Consider the following 20429-nt stretch of genomic DNA (forward strand, 5'->3'; position numbering starts at 1 on the left):
TAGTGTAAGACCCTTCAGAGTCACAATTTTCTTCTTTTTTTTTTCTTTTTTCTTTTATTTATTTTTTTCTCCTTTATTACTTTATTCTTGTTACATCTCAATGGTTATCCCATCCCTTGTATCCTCCCATTCTTCCCTCCCTCCCATTTTCCCCTTATTCCCCTCCCCTATGACTGTTCCTGAGGGGGATTACCTCCCCCTGTATATGCTCATAGGGTATCAAGTCTCTTCTTGGTAGCCTGCTGTCCTTCCTCTGATTGCCACCAGGTCTCCCCCTCCAGGGGACATGGTCAAAGGTGAGGCACCAGAGTTCGTGTGAAAGTCATACCCCACTCTCCACTCTACTGTGGAGAGTGTTCTGTCCATTGGCTAGATCTGGGTAGGGGTTTAAGGTTTACCGCCTGTATTGTCCTTGGCTGGTGCCTTAGTTTGAGTGGGACCCCTGGGCCCAAATCTGCCTATCATAATGTTCTACTTGTAGGCTTCTAGGACCCTCTGGATCCTTCTACTTTACCATTCTCCCATGCTTCTCTCATCTAGAGTCCCAATAGAATGTCCTCCCCTCTGTCTCAGTTTGCTCAACCATGTTCGTAGCAGCCTTATTCATAATAGCCAGAACATGAAAACAGCCTAAGTGTTCCTCAATAGAAGAATTGATAAAGAAACTGTGGTACATATACACTATGGAATACTATTCAGCTATTAAAAACAAGGAATTCGCAAAATTTGTGGATAAATGGATTGAGCTAGAAATGATCATAATGAGTGAGTTAACCCAGAAGCAGAAAGACTCAAATGGTATATACTCACTTATATCTGCATATTAGCCCAAGGGGCATGTCCCACGAAAGCCTTCAGAGTCACAATTTTCTAACCTGAGAAAGTGGCCACCCTCACAGTGCTTCATATAATGTCTACCATGCAGTGAACACCACAACCTATGTACCCCACTAGTTAGCACCATTAGTCTGGCTCAGCATGCATGAGCTCAGAGTTTCAGTGCTAGAACCATAAGGGACTCGGAAGTGACTGAGTCCAGCCTGATCCTTTTAAGAACAGATGAATTCAGACACAAAGGGAAGGAACGATTTGCCTAAATGAATAGGAGATCTGAGTATAAAAAATAAAAATTTGGATTTTTAGCCCAAGTCTCTTTATTATAGCACTGAGTTATCTAGCATTCAGATACTTCTCAGAAAGGACACTTTTGCTGAGGCATAAACACTCAATGTATACAGACTCAGTACAGATTTTGAACAACAGCTGCCCAGAACTTCATAAGCAACTTCAAACAAACATTTGTTATTGTTCATAACATCACGATGAAGCTGAGTGCACAGGCCATCTGCTGGATGCAGACTTAGGTGCCTTCAGTTATATACCTGTGAATGGTAGAGCTGGATTGTGTGGCAGCTCTAGCTTTCTCTGCCAAAAATGATCATGGAGATTGTAAAAACGAAAACTCTCTGTTGCTGTATTTGATGGCACCTAGTCAGATATATAAAAATTCCTTCACCCCAAACCTCTAGAATTTGAGAGTTTTGACTTGCCTGAAAAATACCAGCTTGCACTCCTCTCTCTGAATGTAGTGCTTCTCAGGATTCTCAATGAAAGAACTTGAAAAGCCATTGCTGCTGGGCATGTGTGTGCCTATGATTATGATTGGAATATGGCCCATCATAGGAATCTACTCTATTGTATTCTCTTTCAATCACTCTAATACCTCTGCATGTTATTACAATGTAGGTAGTTAAATACCTTAATCTGTACAGTTCATGCTTATATTAAAAATGTTTCTTTCTTTGGTGAAAAAGAGAAAATTTTAAAAAAAAGGAAGGTGTGCTATTGAGGCCATACCATGAAACAAGGGAGGCAGAGGCTGATAGGTGACTTACTATTTACTGCAGCAGTCACTTCTCTCCATCACAACCTCACTGGCACAATTTTTACAGTCCTCTGCATTTAGTCGGATGCCCTTTCTAAGATGAACCCTGACAGAAGGAATAAAACCAATAGGAGACAAAGGAAAGGAGGTCATTCACAACCCATTGCCACTGTGTTAACAGTTTTGTTTATCGTTTTATCAGGCAGAAGCAATATTTCTGTAAGTTAAATATTGAAGGGCATTAAAGCCATGGGGAAACAAATAGCTTCTGTCATCATGATTTCTAAGGACTTGGTCTAGGAGGTAATTAGAAAATATTTTTAATAAGTTCTTTCTTAAAGGATGGAAAGATAAAGGATAGATTATCTTTGGGTGCCCTAAGAACAGAGAATTAAATAAATGCATAGTTGACCAAAGTATAATAGCTTAATAATCTAAATGTGTTTTATTACATTTAATAAACATTTAAATGAAAGTTGTAATTACAGCTGAAGGATTACCTGTGCTTATAAATGTAAAATAAACTCAACTTTATATTTAAGTATACATTACAATTTGTTGGTTACATTATTCACATCACCATTTTTATTACTAGCAAATTATATTAAATATAAAAATGAAAATTAAGCAAAATAAAGTGAACAATGAAAGAGTAAGCAATAAGAAACGTGAAAACTATACAAAAGGAAAATGATCTTAAGATGTATTTTATGTCAATTCAGTTAATATCCAATTCAATGATTTGATACCATAATCCTAAAATTCCCTAAATTTAACAACTAAGAGTACAAAGAGTTCACATATAGTTCAATATTACAAAAAAAGAAAAGAAAAATATTGAAGAAAACAAGTTCTTTATTCTTTAATTACTAATTTGATCTAACTGATCTAACGATATTAACCTAACAACTGAACTTCATCTAACTTAGCCTACTTTTGTCTAACTGAGCCTACAACCTTATGTAGTCTAACTACTACCTTTCTTAACAAGACAATATAATGCATAGTTATTTTTAGTAGTTTAAATCATGAATTCATTTTTACTATTGTTCTATTGTTTTAGCAACTTTTTTTCAGTTAGTTCCTAACCCAAGCCCAAATTCAGCTGTCTTTAAAGCTGCATTGTTCTCACTGATTTTTACTTTATTTTTTTTTTTTTATTTTTAAGCCTACATATCACCAGAAAGAAAAACAGATTAAGGAATTTCAAGAATTTGCTCATTGTTTTGGATTTTTTAACATTTCATCATTGTTTTGTGGTTTTTATTTTAACCACTCTCTGGCACAAGTTCAGCAATATACAAAATGCATTATTTCTGGAAGTTTAATTGAAAACTCTGGGCATTCTTAAAATTGCCACATTTTCTAAGTATTTTTTAAGCAGACTGATGCACATTTAAGGTACATCAGAAAAGTTAGCATGGTGAAGACTTCTTTTTGTTCCTGTTAAGTGAGTTACAAAAAGGATTCTTCTCCTTTTATAAATTTTAAAATAGTGTTTTTATTCATTCCTCTTAAACTTGGTGCCAGTTTAGCGGTTTCTTAGGCATATTTTAATCCAAGGCATGCATCATTTGAAATTTGTAGTATTTGGAAATGCTATAGATGCATATGAATGGGTGGCCTAAATTCGGAGGTGCTTGTTTTATTTGTTTTATAAGGGTTTGTTTTGGAAAGTATGCATTTTTCTCTAATTCAATCCTGTTCCAGACACAATTTTAGCAGATTTCTAATCGAATTACGCTAAAAGTTTATTAAAATGACATAGTATTTTTAAGTTTATAGAACTTCAAAAGTAATAAAACAGTAATGAACATGTTAGGAACTATTTTTTTGTTATTTTTTTTCCCTTTTCTAGTTTTGTGAGTTTTTTTGTTAATTCTTTTTTTCTTTTTCGTTTAATGTACACATGTTTTTCAATATGCTCCTGACCTGAGCACATACTTAGTAGCACCTTGGCTACAATGCGCTCCAAATTTTTACAGAAAAAAAAAAAGAATATGCATTTCAAAGTTACAGCTATCTAATCCCAACCTCAAGAACTACTATTACAAGCTATAAGATATTTTGCTATTATTTTGTTCACTTCTCTTTTCAATTTGCTCCTGACCTGGGCACAAATGTAGCTCTCTGGCTGTACTGTGTCCCAACACTTAATATGAAGAATAAATATTTTCTACAACCAGGCCCCACCCCCATAAAGGATAAGTGAAAGTATTAAGAAATAATAGAGGGTTGGGTAAAGTTTTTTAATTGACACTGTAATTTTATGATTTTTCCATTTTGCACCTGCCAGGCACATGTAGCAGCTTTCAGGTTTAACAATTTCATATGAAAATCTAGTATTGTTTTCAAAAAGAATGTTTTAAAAGATGACACTAACTGTGGTTATAGGTGTGTAAATGTTATCTACATTCTAAATTTTCCCACCCATATTCATTCAAACATTTTATTTTTGTTTTCAAATTCTAGATAAAATTTGCCAATTCTTTTAAATTCAACACATTTCTCTTTCTCAATATGTCTTATTAACATTAGGTAAAAATAAGTTCTTTTAGTAAAATAAATTGAATAATTCATAAAAGGGAAAAAGTACTAGCATACATCAGTAGTAACACAAATATTTTTAAATAATCCCTGAATTTGTTCTATACTTATAGGCCCAACCCAATTACCAAAATTACTGGAATGCCTTTTTAAGTTTTAAAGTAACCCCCACATCACTAAAAGTCAAGACCACTGGCCATTTATGTAATGAAAATTCAACTCAACAGAAGAGTTTGATGATCTGTTTTGGTTGCTGTAATTAGACTTGACCTATAATTACTGAACAAAACAGAATATGTACAATAAGTGTTCAAACAATGTATCTGACTGCATTTGGTACTTTATTCTCAGTATCATTAGCTTCAATTTGTTTCTCTTATTTATAGCATAGGAAAAAATCATAGGAGACACTGTAGCTGAACCTGAAAGACAATTCTCGTACCTAGAAAGTGGATTCTATCATTAATTCACCACCATTATTTGTTGTTTGATCACTAACTTCCTCTTGAATAGCTGGAAGGGAAGGCTTTGGGGTCAGAGGTGTCTCAGTCTTAAACAGGGACTCCATTCTTATATGTGTATTGATATAGAAGGATTTCTGAAAGGATTCAAGGGTGAAATAGTAGATAAAAGGATCAAAGCAACAATTCAGAGTTGCAAGGCACAAGGTGATTGGGTACATAATCTTTGCAAACCTTTCCAATAAACAATTAGTAATGGCTTGAGAACGTACCAAAGCATATAAAAAGAGAACAGAGTTGTACGGTACAAAGCACACCACAAAAACTGCCATATGCACTGTGATCATCTTCAACACTTTCTTCTTATTGGTTCCAATTTGAGACAATGTTGCCGGTTTTCGGAGTGTTCTCAGCACCACAGAAGAGCAGGAAACATTCAATATCAGAGGAATGATGAAGCCGACAACTTCAATGAATATGGTGATTTTGGACAGATACGTCTTCCAGACACGTTTGGAGAAGCCTTCAAAGCAAGTAGTGGTCGCATTGTTGACGTTAGTGGTGGAAAACAAAGAGGCTGAAATACCACCACTGAGGACTAGGATCCAGACTCCAGCACACACAATGGCAGAATTCCTCCTGGTCCTAATGGTACGAGATCGGAAGGGATAAACAATGGCTAGGAAACGATCCACACTGATGCAAGTAAGGAAGAGCATGCTTCCATAGATGTTGGTGAGGAATGCAGTCCCTGAGATCTTACAGAGGGTGTCACCAAAAGGCCAGTGGCGATTAAAGTTGTAAAATATTTTGAAAGGTAGGGTACAGACAAAAAGCAAATCAGAGAGGGCCAGATTGGTGATGAAAATAGCGGTCTCACTTCTCATTTTCATGCGGAAGCAGAAGACAAACAGGGAGGCACTGTTGGTTATTAGACCCAGGATAAACACAACACTATAGACAGCACCATTTAAATTATACTTGAAGGAATCATCAACAATGCAAGTATTATTGGCAGTTGCATTGCCCAACCTGGGTCTGAGACTTGAATTTAAATCTTGGAATTGGAAGTCAATAAATCTTCTGTCACCCATGGATTTTTTTTCCCAGAAAGCCTGCTAGCTGCAGGTGTTCACCACTCTTGACACTAGGGACCAGTAGAGAATGTTTTCTTCCTATGAGAGACAAGACAAAATGAGTCACCAAATCTGCCTTTCCTCCAAAATTTCTATGGAATAAAATATATTCTGCCCATCCATCCAGGCAAGAAAATATATGCACTCTATTTGACCTGACAAGTACTTTTTGATGATCTACCACATCTTCATTCTACTACAAAGGATATATTGAAGAAATGGGAGAGATCACACAATACAGTAAACACAGAATTGCAAAGAATATGAATAAAGTATATATTATTCAAGGGGGAAAAATCAAAGAATACTTAATAGCTAAGGTGCTGCTAATGTGGAATTTGTAGATCCCCGCTATCAACTTTCAAAATATATTGGAATTGGAAGAGGATTTGAATGATAATTCAAGATTACAAATCACATCTTTGGCTCCTAAACCATAAATTTTTCAAGTTACTCAAATGTTACTCCCCAATATTATTAAAATACCTTGTCTGATTATGAACTCTATTGTATAAGACAGCATGTAGATATAAAGCTTCTTGTGCATGCTCTAAAAAGTTATCAATAATCCACTAAAGCAATATATTGGTTTAACTTTTAATTGTAAAGCAGAATCTCAGAAGACATGATCCCTGAGTTAATTAAATCTGTTAGCTAAGATTTTTTTATTGCTTGATTCCAACACAAAATGAATTCTGTATGTTTTTATAAAAGAGAAGAAATATGAAGTTAGGTGTTTAGGGGTGGGAATTGGGGAGGAACCGGGAGGAGGAAAGAAATATGAGCAAAATATATTGTCTGAAATTTTTTCAAAGGTTAAAAAATAAGTGCATTCCTTCATTGTGTTACATTACATGGCCATTCTGAAGAGATTAAAATATCCAACTACTCATTTCCTTCCGTCACTACATGATTCTCTCTCTTAGGCTATACCCTTAGCCTAGCATATATATGTTCCTTTTCTTCATCCACTCTTGTCCCATCAGCTGTATCCATGCCTTCATCTGCTAAAATGGACCTGGTCAATATCAGCTTTTCTCATCAAACGCAAATGACAGTTGGGTGTGGTGGATCATGCCTATCATCTCAGACACTTAGGCCTAGGCAGGAGAATTCTCGTTTGAGCCCGGCTTGGGCTACAGAGTGACTCCTAGGTCAGATTAGACTACATCTTCAGACCCTGTCTCAGTGTCAACAACAAAAGTTTCCAAATGAGATGTCAAAGTTGAGCACAACCAGAACAGCCTCCTTATATCTCACTGTACAAAATCTGATCTGGCCATCTAGAGGCTTTCTTTCCAACACAGTTTATATATGTGGTAGCCATTAACTCAATTGTCAGCCTAAATATTTAGAGGTCAACAGGGTTTGAAGACACATGTAGAAATTTTACCAACCTTCTCCTAGGTTAATAGCTACCAACTTTCTCCATTGGCTAGTTTGTCTTTCAAATGTGTCCTATAATCCATGGTGGATTAAGTAGCTGTTGAATGATTCTAGGGATATGAAATGAAAGTGGCCTTTGTTCCCTGACACAGCCTGTAATGGGTTTTCACATGGTTATGTTGTAAAATACAAATGGCTGTTTTCTGAATTGATTTCCTCTTCACTCTTCCCTTCTAGGCACCAAGGAAACAAGTCAACAGACCTCTGTATGTATTAAAGAAGAGAGTAAAGGAGAATCCTGCTAGAAACATGGAGGACTGAAGTCACCTCAAGGCTCTGACTTGAGAAAAACATACTCAGCTTGAGAAAGTCACTCACTGCAGTACCCAGAGGGAGAGATGTCTCCCACAATACTGAGTAAACACATGGGGCTATCATTTTAATAGTGTCCCAGTTTCAATTGGAACTTGCTATCCTGAACTATCATTCAGTAAGTCTTTATGAAGTCACTCACCTAAAATCACATCCCTTCTTGACCATTTCATCACATAGAGCCAGCTCAACCTTTCCCCAAAACAACCTTGAGGTACAAAAGCAAAGTATAGTGGGGACCTTGACAAAGTAAAGTCTAACAGAGATGGTCTGGATAAGGAATAAATAAAAATAGGCGGGAAAATCAGAGATAAGATGATAAAGAACATGCCCAAAAAAGATAAAAGGAGGTATGGAGAGAAAGAAGGGAAAAAGAGGTTAGGAAATGGGACTTTTCTGGACCATCTACTTTGTACTAAGAGTCTTGAGAAGGGTTCCTCTAGTTCCATCTTTACTACTTTGCCTTATCCTTTCCATGTTTGCCAGATGAAAGAATAGTTTCCAATTGCTGTATTTAAAGGACACAGAAGCTAATCAGCTGAAACAGAAAGAACCTCAAAAGCCTCAGTCAATGGTGCTCATAGCTACAGACACAAGTTTTTGTTGTTTCTGTTCACCAATGTAGTGGTAGAAAAAAATAATGCTAAACTTCTCAATCTCTTGAGTCACTTCATCTACTGTTTTAATACTGGTATTATCGATTAGTCCAGAAGAGTCATGTACACAAAAAACACTATCTACATTTTAAAAATTCATTGCTGGAAGAAATCAAGAAGACAGCAAAAGAAATAATTTCCCATTAACATAGTCATATACATTTATAAGGCTATAAGACCGAACATTAAAATGAGATTTCATTCATGATCTCTTGCATCTACCTTATACAATAAGCACTGCCAGGAAATTTTCTTTACTTGGTAAAGAAAAAAAGAAGGCTTCTCACCTCTTCCCAGAGTCCCCTCCAGCTTTATCCCCTCATTATGTCTATGGCCAGAGTGACACTAGCTCCCTGGCTATGTCTTATTTTATACTTTCCTAGATGAGTATTCTGAATTGGTGAGTTTTGTATCCTACTTTTACATTCATTTTTTCCAGAAATACAATCATGTTATTTTATTTAATTCACATTATTTTAAATTTTATATTTATGGAGTGCAATGTGATTTATAAATTAATCGATACCTATTTACATTGATGCAATATAAGGTGATTAAATCACATCGATTAATGCATCACCATAGTTCAGTTTTGTATGCCCCAAAATATACACATTATACCCACAGCAGGCAGACAGTCTACTCTGTTGTGATGGGTAATCAAAACCTTATGGGAGAGAGAGGCCCACAGACAAGAAAGCAGTACACTCTCACTCCTAAAGAGAGGGCATGGGATAACTGCCACTATGGTCCTATTCATAGGTCCTCCTTGCTTGAACACACACCACCTTTGCTGTCTAGCAGGGAGGGTGTGGTGTCGGGTCTTAACACAGCACTGGAAGCAGAAAAATCTATTTCTGACTCAGACACCAGTTCACTCTGTAACTTGGCTATACTGTTTTCTCTTTCCTGAATAAACATTACCACGGAGCCTCACAGCTGAAGGTAGGAAGATTCAACAGGGCTTATGAGTAGTTTGCTGAGCTTGCCAGCTCCAGCCCTACCACAAAGAAACATCAAAGTCTGTTCCTCTCACCCATGCCTAGAAGTCTCTATCTGTCTTTCTTGGTATCTCTAACTTTGAATTAGAAATGCATTCTTCTGTTAACCTTTTAAAAATTCCCCCTTGGGTCTGAACCCTTAATTACACAATTTATTCATAACAGAACAATGCTGAAAGGTGCCCGCACTGAATATCCCACACAGAGCTCCAGTTTTTAAACATGAGAATAGTATTTCCCCCTTGAGGTGACTATGAAGAATAAAAAATATTCAAGAAACAGGGCCTGTTTTCTTTTTTCCTAAATGTTTAACATAGTGTCCACTAGATGTACAGGTCAATACTTGAGTATTCAAAGAGATAAAGAAAGAAAAATGGCCTACATACTTAATTGTATCTTCTACTATAAACATCAGACTATTGTTTTGTGAAGATGTTTATAACCAATTATTCCAATATAGTGAACTAGAGGGATCAGTGTTGGTTAGATAGACATATTTGCATTGATAATGGTTAGAACTCAGGTCAGCTGGAGGTTGATCAAGATGAAATCCAAAGGGGCAGCAAGATGGCTTAGCAGATAAAGGCACTTAAGGCACTTAAAACCAAACTTGGCTACCTGCGCTCAATTCCTGGGACCCCATGTGGTGGAAGGAACTGACTCTTGCAAGTAGTCCTGACTTCAATATACACCATGGTATTCAGATGTGCATGCATGTGCAACACAACACACACACACACACACACACGCGCGCGCGCGCGCGCGCACACACACACACACACACACGAGAGAGAGAGAAACAGAGATAGAGAGACAGAGAGAGACAGAGAAAGACAGAGACAGAGAATAAAATGTAAAAATTAAAAAAGAGAGTGTAAGGCTCAATGGGAAGAAATATGAGAGTGGGTAAGGTGGAGTGAAGAGAAAGAAAATGTTATATACATTCGTGAAAATGTCAGAGAAATTATTTTGTGCAATTATTAGACAATAATGAAATATTTATACAATAAAAAATAAAAATCTGATCATCAATTTTTTTTAATTTTTGACTACTAGTACCCATTCAGCTAGTTCATAATAATGTTCATTTTTTCCTCTTTTCCCTTTTTTCTGATGACATATACCATGTTTGAAATTTGAGGGACCACTAGATGAAGAGGAGATGCTTTTTGGCCCTATAAGGATTATTAAATATTTAGATTACTTTATAACCTGCTAAACTTTCAGAAGTTCTATTGAAAACAATATTATAGATGTCAATACCCTAGAAAGCCTTGACTCACCTTGTTCCCTGCCAAATACAGTCCAGAGTCCAGTAAAATAAATCTCCAAAGGTGGAGTCAACTCAAATTGTTTTATTTTGCTCCAGTTCTTAATGTGGTTAGGTCAAGTTAGAGGGCTTGTGATCCCTTTATAAAGCATTTGGAGCCGGGCGCGGTGGCGCACGCCTTTAATCCCAGCACTCGGGAGGCAGAGGCAGGCGGATCACGGTGAGTTCGAGGCCAGCCTGGTCTACAAAGCGAGTCCAGGACAGCCAAAGCTACATAGAGAAACCCTGTCTCAAAAAACCAAAAAAAAAAAAAAAAAAAAAAAAGCATTTGGTTTTTCTGCTCTGGTCAAAGCTTATGAAAGCTGAAGTCTATTGTGTCCTTGAGTATAGAAATGTATAGCAGCAAATCAAAGTAAATTCAAAATCATTCTGCTAGAGCAATGGGAACTACATCCAGGCTTTTCTTCTCAAACAAGTGGTTGCTAACAGATAAGATTCCTGATGGCAACAACATAGGCCAAGTTACAGGCATAGGTCACACCTGGTTCCAATTTCTGTTCCTATGCACTGGTTAATATTGATGCATAGCAAGTGCATCAATGTTTTTGAAACAGTTAACATCTATTTTAAAATAGAACCTGGTTTTCACTGAGATAATTAAGGTTATTTCTGTCACCATGGAAAACTAGATAATTTGAAGACATCAAGAAAGAGCAGAAGCTTCAATATGATCAGATCTCGCCTTCAGTGGCTAAATTCATATTTTTATTTTTCGCCAAAAGAACTAACCCTTCACCTGATGGCACAGGCCAACCCTCAGGGAATATTGGGGTCTAGTGCTCAATATGATGGGACCAGAAGATTGCATCAGAGCTACTAAAGCAGACTGTTCCCTAGTACCTAGTTATAGAGTCAGAAAACTGCAGAGAAATTGCACAATCTAATGTGATGAAATTGTCTAGAGTCTTAAGACTCAATATCTCATCTGAGTAGAAGCCCCAGACATGTACAGAACATTATCGGGTGTTCCAGAAAGATCTCATTTCCAAATTCTGCAAGACTTATAAATGCTAACAGGACTCAGATTTATCTCTGTATCTAAACAGACCAATTATTAATCAGTTTGAACACAAATTCATTTGCTAAGCTTGGATACTAGTACTGATCAGATGAATAAAAGCATGCCTGGAATCTATGCAGCTATCTATCCATCTATCTATCTACATACCTACCTACCTACCTATCATCTGTCTGTTAATGGCAAAGAAGAATTGAGTCAAAGAATTAACATTCATCTTCAACAAAATTGCCTGGATCATAATAAACAATCAGAATGCCTCTACTTCCTCTATTTATTCTGGAACTTTGAATCACATGATCTGTAATAACGTAGAAGCACTTGTTACAAAAAGAATTGAATAAAATGAAAATAAAAAGGTGAACTCTGAACAACGGTACTTACATTAGTTCAAACCAAATTCTGGCACCAATTTTATCTTAGACTCGGATGGTCAATTTTTCTAGAGGCAGGTGATCAAGATTTCCTCAATTGAGCTCTGTGGAATAGAATGTGACAATAACGTTCCATAAAGTCAGCTTCTCAATAAACTGTATGCCAAGACTATAAGATAGAAAAAATATTACATAATATAAGCCAGAGTGTGTAAGAACCAACTTATTTTCAGATGATAATAAATATTTTTATTTCATTATACTACAACTGAAGATAGAAGTCATTCTCCAACCCTATCATTGCTGCAGGCATATATTATTAGTGAATATTCACGATATTTAGTGAAGCCTAAAATTTAAATGAATAACTTAAAATCATTTAAAGATAATCAATGACAAAAGGCATAAAAGTACTCCTACTCATACACATAAAAAAATAAATGAACAAAGATTTTTTTGGTTGTCTCAAGTTATATTGGTATGTTTTCTGTTGTTTTTTCCTTTTCCTTTATTGTCCTCTGGCAACAACTGTTATGATTGGACAAAAGGAAAAAGGAAGGAAGACAGGGACAACAGGTGAGGATTCCATTGCCTGTCTCTAGCCTGCAACCCCATTAAACTTCTTTCCCCCCTGAACTGTATGAGAAAATCTTCCACTACTAGGTATTTATATACTTACTAGAACTCACATGTTTTCCTAAGGATTCTTAAACATGCCTAACATAGCATATATGTACATTGAAAATCACAACTCTGTACAGCACGCTCATATAAAACAAGATAGCACCGTACTGGAATCCTTACAAGTAGCACCTACATTTGTCTCCTACTCATTGTAGTACTTGTAAAGCATAATTATCTACTAGTACAAACTGATACTGTTCTTACAGCCATCTTCTTCTAAACAAACATTAGCCTAAAACAAGGCAGGCTGGCCAATGGCCCAACAACTCTCTTGCAATGATTTTCGTCACATAAGAAACAATAAATAAAACCATTAAACAACATAAAATACACAGAGATCACCTTATTACTAAAGAGAATTGATTTTTATTGTCCACCAGAGAGTAATAGTCCTGAAATGAAATCAATATTATTGTTTTGGCTTGCCATAAAAAATGAGATATAAGCATTTCTTTCTTTTATGGACCTCCTTCTTGGTGTAGTCTTAATTGGAATACAGAAAAATTCGGAGGTCAAGTACCTAGAATTTTCATAACTGGTATTGATTTAATGTCCTCATCACAAATGCACTGTGAGACAGTGAGCAGAAGTTATTTTCTAGGCCTCAGTTTCTCTTCACTTTCCATATTTGGCACTGACTGAAAGACGCCTTCAACTGGTGCCATGGTAGTATCTTCACTGGCTGTTCCTGTCTGTCAGTTATTTTCACCTGCTTCTGCTTGTCATGACCAAAAAAAAAATCCTAAAATCCTGTAATAAGAGTCATTATTTTTATTAGGCCTAATGCAATAATTGATATGTTTATTTGAATGTCAGAAATAAGTAGTATTAATTACTGCCAGAAGCTTACTTAGAATTACAGAGCAATGTGGCATTTACATCCCAAAGCCTCCCTCATTGCCTCATCCTCTGTAATGTCTATTTAACAGGCATATCAACTTTAATTCTGGAGGTCTCAGCTCTTTAGTCCTACCTGATCACCTTGCCCCTTACCATTACCATATGGTGCTAATATCGAACTCCATATAACTCTGCAGAATCAATAGACTACCTCTGTACTGTTCTTATCAATTGTTTATCCCCTAAAAACTGAGACTGGATTCTCAGTGCTGAGTGGCCTTTGATGAAGTTCCCAATTTTCAGTCCCAACACAAACAATTGCACGCTTTTCTCTTCCCCACTCCAGAAGGCCCAGAACAGACTGTATATGATGACAGACTAAAAGGCAGTGACCAAATCACAGCAATGGCAGCAAACCTCAGTGCATTTTCTCCCACAAAGGAAATTGAATAGACCAAACTTTGTCTAAGCCTGGCCTGAGAGTTGCTATGAGATGAGACATCTATCTCCCCAGACCTCTTTAACTTTGAGAACACCCATTCTGAAAGGCTGCTCTGATTGTTCCAAAGGGGTTTGCATTCACAGCTCTCTCTGATTGGCAGCAGGAGGTGCTTTAGAATGTAGAAGCCATGAGGCTTATCAGCTGAACTCATCTTTTGCAAGAGTGCAACTTCTCATTTCCAACAAGGCAAAGGGATTTAGAATCTAGTTTTGATGGGGCAAGCTGTTGGAATCTTGTTCTGAAAAATAAGTATGTGGTAAAGGCACTAGGTAATTCTGGTTGTAAGGTTTTATTGATTTTTTTATGTTACTCAAGGAGAAAGAAAGATGACATAATTTAGTAAAGCAGCAAAATTAATAACACCATCAAACTTTGCCATACTCTAATTTTTCATCTCCTCAAGGTCTTTTTCCCACACAGAAATCATGGTAAATTACATTGCTGCATTTCCTCCCAAAACAGAAATTACCTAACATACATTACTAATTAATTCAACAAGTCTTTTCACTAAAAATATTTAAAATATTCAGACTATGCAAGAAGAGAGTTTAAAGATGTTCCATTGTATTGCATTGATATGGTAAATAGCAATTAATTTCACATATAATCGAAAATTATATTTATGGTACAAATAAGTTTTCATTGAATCATGATTCCTCCTTTATGGGCAAGTTCATGAATTATTCAATATAGCAAATGTCACATTCTCCATAAATCAATTAAGCATCAAAGGCATGCAGTGTATAGTTTTACTCGAAAAAACCTCATTATAATAAAAGCCACGTTAGCTCACAACCTTTTGTAAACCAAAGAAATATAAGGCTAGCCAAAATACTTTCTAACTTCTTCTACCCTGTGATTTTGAATCAGCTCTTTAGAACTGTGTTTACATGAAACAACAGCCTGAAAATCCGGTCTCTCTTCCACTGAAACAATATTATTGCCAAAACAATAGAATTTCTTGTTTTGTTTTGTTCTGTTTTTACCATTCATCACGATGATCCTTGTTCAGTACTTCAGAGCTGAAGTCTGACTTCTTTTCCCAAACACTCAAAGCATCAATGTTTCGACTGAAGTTTGTTACACCATCCCCCACCCCCAAACGCCAAAATCAAATCTTTCTCAAAGAGACTTACCCCAAAAATGAGTGTGCTAGATGACAGAATGTGCTCATGCCTGTAGATAATTAGCTAATAAACACGCAAACGGGCAACTCGCACTTTGGAAGTGCATATTTTTATCCATAAAAAAAAAAACCAAAAAAAAAAAAACACCAACAAAAAACAGGGAAAGGTTAGCCCAGCCCAAAGGAGCCGACTCTGGGCTGCCGCAGCTCCTTACTGCAAAACGCTCATTCTGACACAGGGAGCTTATTTACGTTTATCTCTTTCCCTTTGTTAAGGACTAGCCCTCTTGAATGCTGAAGCCCGCATGCCTTTAACAAACAGGACACAAGAAAAGGCCCAAAGTCCTTGCTGGAGCCGAGGGCCGCCGGGGGAACTCTTGGGGGTCTCAATAGGAAATGCTTTTCATTGGATAAGGAGGCATTATTAGGAGCCGAGATCCCGCCCAATCCCCTGTGCTTCATAGTTCCCTTAGTCACCAATCGCTGGACTGAAGAAGTTTTTCCTTAAAGAGCATTGCCCAGGAAAAGCAGTTTCACAGTCAAGAATTAGTGGCTTAAGTGCCACTTGACAATATAAAAAGTGTCTTTCCTGACCAATTAATTCACAGAGAAAGCTTGTCTGCCTGTCTTTGCAGCAGGACCGCTACCCTCTTACAATTCTAATGAGAAGGAGGAGGAGACAAAACTCCAAACTGGGAGGAGCAGCCCATGTTTGCTCCTTGTTTAAAACAATCACGACCGACAATATTAGTAAGAATTAAGCAGGGAGCAGGAAAAAAGGCAAAAAGAACAGGAAATGCATGGTTATTACACTATGCAAAATTAAATTTCTGTCACTCTCTGTATCATAGTCATTTACTTAAGACAGATAAAATGCCCCCAGACCTGGTGGAGGTGTGCTGAGGTCCTAGAGCTACAACACTCACCCTACATGATCCAAGGGGTGCTCTGTGGCAAAAGGAGAGTCATTTCTCTTAAATCTCTGCATGGCAGGAAGTCTAATTACCATGAAATTTTCAGAGGTTTACTAAAAGTAAAATAAATAGTACAGATGCAATCTGTTCATAGTAAGCAGTTATCTTCAATTCGACCCCACATCTCCCCCAGACAAGCTGTTAATCATATAGATGAACTGCCTTGGTCCTTGGTCAACAACACTGCTTCCGCCGCCTGCCTCCGCCTCCCCCCGCCCCCCGCCAGTTTTCTTTCTTTTCCTCCATCTCTCTGATCTGAGTTTGTTGTGGAAACTTAGCCCTTGTACAGAGATTGCTAGCCTTTCCCTACTACCAGCACCCCCTGCATCCTTTTCTCCTCTACCTCCACACACTGCCAACACCACCACCACCAGCAACGCCCTGCCCCCACTTAGGAATGAATCCCCTTGGCAGGGATAAGTTGTTTCCTTTTTTCTGGGCAGAATCATGCCCCCAGAGGAATGGGGGGGGGGGCTCTCTCTGCTTCCTAACTTCAGTCCACATAGTTATAAGCTAAGTCCCAAACAAGGTATGCTTCATGCTTATCCTCACTTTCTCTTCAGACCTGTTTTGGGGTTCCCAAGTCATTATGAAGTTTACACTAGCCTTACTACCTGTAACTGACTCGGAAAATCCTATTTCTACAACTTACACGCGCACGCGCACACACTCACTGGCCTGCTTTCTGTTCCCCTCAGCCTATCTCAGGCTAGTTTATTTCTCTCATTAGCATCACCCTATGACTTTACAAGCTGTCTCCTCCAAGTTGTCTTCTCACTTCCTCAGGGCCTGGACCAGCTTTTGGTAGGCTGAAAAAGTTCAAAGTGAAGTCACTCGTCTATAGAGCTTCATTCTCTAGCTGAAGGCAAAAAGACATACAGAGTACGCAGCTGAAAAGGTGCTTTCAAACCAATCTGGGGAAGTATATGGTTAACTTTTTACCAGTTTTTTTTGGGGGGGGATGGGGGGTGGGCGGAAGTAATTGAAATTGAACTAAGTTCCAACTGGGAATTTACAAAGAAATCAGAACAGGCAGATGCTTAAGACCTTCCCACTCCAAAACTAAATCAATTTTTTTCTACCAGCAATATCAGAAGACTGGGTGAATTCCCCTCAAGTGCTAGCAGCCCAACACTGTGCTAGTTTCCCTAGAAACAGAACAAATGGAACCAACCTATTTTAACTATGCCTATGGATTAGAGTCTAGCTAACAGTTTTTGGTAACTTTCAAAATCTTTAGAGAATCATACTGCCTATACAAACCCCAAGCAGTGTTCTAGGCAAAGGGTGTCAATTCGTTACTAACTTTCCATTAATTAGCCACACAACTTTTCACAAATACCTTGAAACCTTTCAGAAAACAAAGACTTGCACAGCCATTCTTTTGTATACAGTCTTCTTTTGTTTCAAGGGGAGGAAGGGATCAAGAGGTCAGATTCCCAACCAGCTCATTTAAGACACTGCATCCTTAAAAGAACAGGAAAAAGATTTGCTAGCACGTCTCTGCAAGATTTTGTTTTCATCCCATCCTTCATACTAGGTCACCTTCATCTCTTAGCTGTTTCTCAAACAGATGAGTTTTTCTTCTCTATAACTGAGTATCACTAACAAGTTCCTATTACTTAGAAGCAAAGTCAGTAGATATAAAAATGAGCTTCTTAAACACTTTAAGCAAAAAGCCTGGCAGTCTTGAATGCTTAGTAGAGCATAGAAGCATTTCAAGGTAATAATAATCATGATGATAAAAATAGAAAACATTTCCTAGGCAAAATATATTCCAGGCAAATAATTTAAAGAATGTATTGGTATTTCTATGAACACTCCATGGTGTAATTACTGTTCTTCCTATTTTATACCTGGAAAAATAAGGTACAAAGAGTTGAAGTAATTTGCCAAGACCCACACAACAACTAATTTTTCTTTGAATTCTGGTTATTTTTACCTTATCACCATAATCACATTTTCCTTTGACAAAGCATTCAAGCTGTCTGATCTTGTTCAGAAACAATATCAGGATTATATCCTTTGTGCCACAAACTGCTCACTAGTAACTGAGAAATCTCACAAACAGAAAGTGTAGCTCAAAGAACTTTTCAAAAGTGTTAAAAATAAAATTTAAAAGCTCTCAGGTTCTGTTATGATAGCTAAAGTCACTAGCTGACTTCTTTTAAATAATCCCAAATATAAAAGTTTTATTTTTATTTTTTATTGATTAAATTTGTTCTTTGACCATCTCACTTTCTCCCCACCCACTTTCTCTCATCTCCTTCCTCTATCTACTTTCTTTATAAAACTCTTTCACAAATTCCTGTCTATTTGTTTGCTTTTGAGACACAGTGAGTTTAACCAGGGCCCTTTGAGTGACTATAGATTTGTAGGTAATTGTTGGAACCTGGTGGGGTCAGCAGTGGGTACACAAATAATAAAAATGATTATACTTCCAGAAACCATCAACAGCCAACAGTTCAACACTAAAATGTGGGTGTCCTGTGAGCCATTCCCCTCTCCATGATTAATGAGTGACAGAGATCACCTTGTGTGGGGGACAATGAGGGTAACTACAGTTTTGACGCCATAATTGCAATGGTTGGGTTGAGTCTAGAGGATGACATTTCACAGCCCATCACCCTATTTTCTGGCTCTTACACAATTCTTCTCCATCCTTCTGAGACTTAGTGTGATGTAAACATCTTATTGACAAATGAACCATCAAGCTACTTATTCTCAACATCTTGGGCAGTCATGAGTTATGACATTCACTGTTGTCTGACATCAGGCTTCTCTGAGTAAGGCTGAGAGTACCATTTGTCTATGATTATAAACATACATATATAGAAGGCAGTCTGATGCTATGTCAATTAAAATTATAGTAATATGTTCCTCAGACCTGTGTTCTTAACCAGATTTAACTATAAGGCATGGGTTCTTTTCCATTAAGCAGGCCTCAAATCCAATCAGAAAGCAGTTGGGTACCCCTTATAACGTTTGTACCACCCTCATACAGTTAGGGACACATCTTGCCTATTAAGTGGCATTGGGTCTTTGATTCACACCATTCAGAGGTGGGTAAAACCAATGATATCTTTTTTCTCCTCCAACTGACTCTTAAAGATGGTGGTAAGCAGTGAGGTAAAGGAGGGGGAGGGTGTTGATGGGAAGATAAAAGGTTACTAATGTAACAATACTAATAAATTGGCCTACAAATCAAAACTCAAGTAACCTAAAATTATGTGTAGTAAAAATATGAAGTAGATTTGAGTATAAGCTATATATTGGAAAACTCAGAACAGCTACAAAAGAAAAATATAATTTAAAAAATCATCAATGGGATAAATGAAAAAAGTACACTAGAAAGTTACCCCTTTGGACAATGAGAGAAATATAGGACAAAAATGGTTATAAAATACATATTTTAAAAAGGCAAAATGTCATGGAAAAATATAAAGATGTCAGCAATAGCATGATTGAATGCAAAGTCAAAGCAAGTAGACAGATTGTGAGACTGAATTGCAAGACAAGATGTAGGCTGAGGATATAGCTCAGTAGAACAGGACTTGTCCAGCAAGCAAAAACCTTACTTCAATCCTTGCCACTTAGGAAAAGTGTAAATGATAACATGGCTGTTCTCTGAGCACTCAAGAGACTGAGGTTGAAGACTTGCCGTAAGTTTGAGGCCAGCTTGAAATACATAGTGAGGTACAGGCCAACCTAAACTACAGTGTCAGTCCTTATCACGAAATGATTAAAAGAGATCTACTTAGATGCCAACTGTAAGGCACATACTTTAGATTTTAAAACAAATAAGAAAATAAGTAAATAAGTTGAAAGTAAAATGACAGAAAAAATAGACCTTAAAATAATAACCAAAATATGAACTAGAATCAATATATCTGCATTAGGAAAATATATTTTTAATATAAATATCATAATAAAATAAATGGATTTTTATGATAAATGTATTTGTACTTATAAATAGAAAATAAGATATAAAGAAATAGCTTATATGTGAAAAGATAAGTAGATAAATTGACAATATTGAATAAAAAAATTTTTTGGCTTTTTGAGACAGTTTCTCTTTGTATCTTTGGCTGTCCTGGACTCACTTTGCAGACCAGGCTGGCCTTAAACTCATAGTGA

General features: G+C 37.0%; 1 protein-coding gene across 3 annotated transcripts; it reads right to left on the reverse strand.

The window, feature by feature from the left end:
* Positions 1–1149: 1149 nt before the first annotated feature.
* LPAR4 (lysophosphatidic acid receptor 4) lies at positions 1150–15900 on the reverse strand. 3 transcript variants are annotated; one of them, XM_084789975.1, is made up of 3 exons: positions 15329–15900; positions 12177–12270; positions 1150–6068 (listed from the first exon to the last, which is right to left on the reverse strand). In XM_084789975.1, the coding sequence occupies exon 3, from the start codon at positions 5985–5987 to the stop codon at positions 4875–4877; it is 1113 nt and encodes a 370-aa protein (XP_084646101.1). In that variant the 5' UTR covers positions 5988–6068; positions 12177–12270; positions 15329–15900; the 3' UTR covers positions 1150–4874. The 3 variants fall into 3 exon arrangements, with proteins under 3 accessions (XP_084646101.1, XP_084646102.1, XP_084646103.1); XM_084789976.1 differs by lacking the exon at positions 15329–15900 and adding an exon at positions 15179–15284; XM_084789977.1 differs by lacking the exon at positions 15329–15900 and adding an exon at positions 15179–15272 and having other exon boundaries at positions 12177–12335.
* Positions 15901–20429: the final 4529 nt, after the last annotated feature.

The sequence above is a fragment of the Acomys minous genome, assembly GCF_964271855.1.
Source record: "Acomys minous genome assembly, chromosome: 7".
Taxonomy (NCBI): domain Eukaryota; kingdom Metazoa; phylum Chordata; class Mammalia; order Rodentia; family Muridae; genus Acomys; species Acomys minous.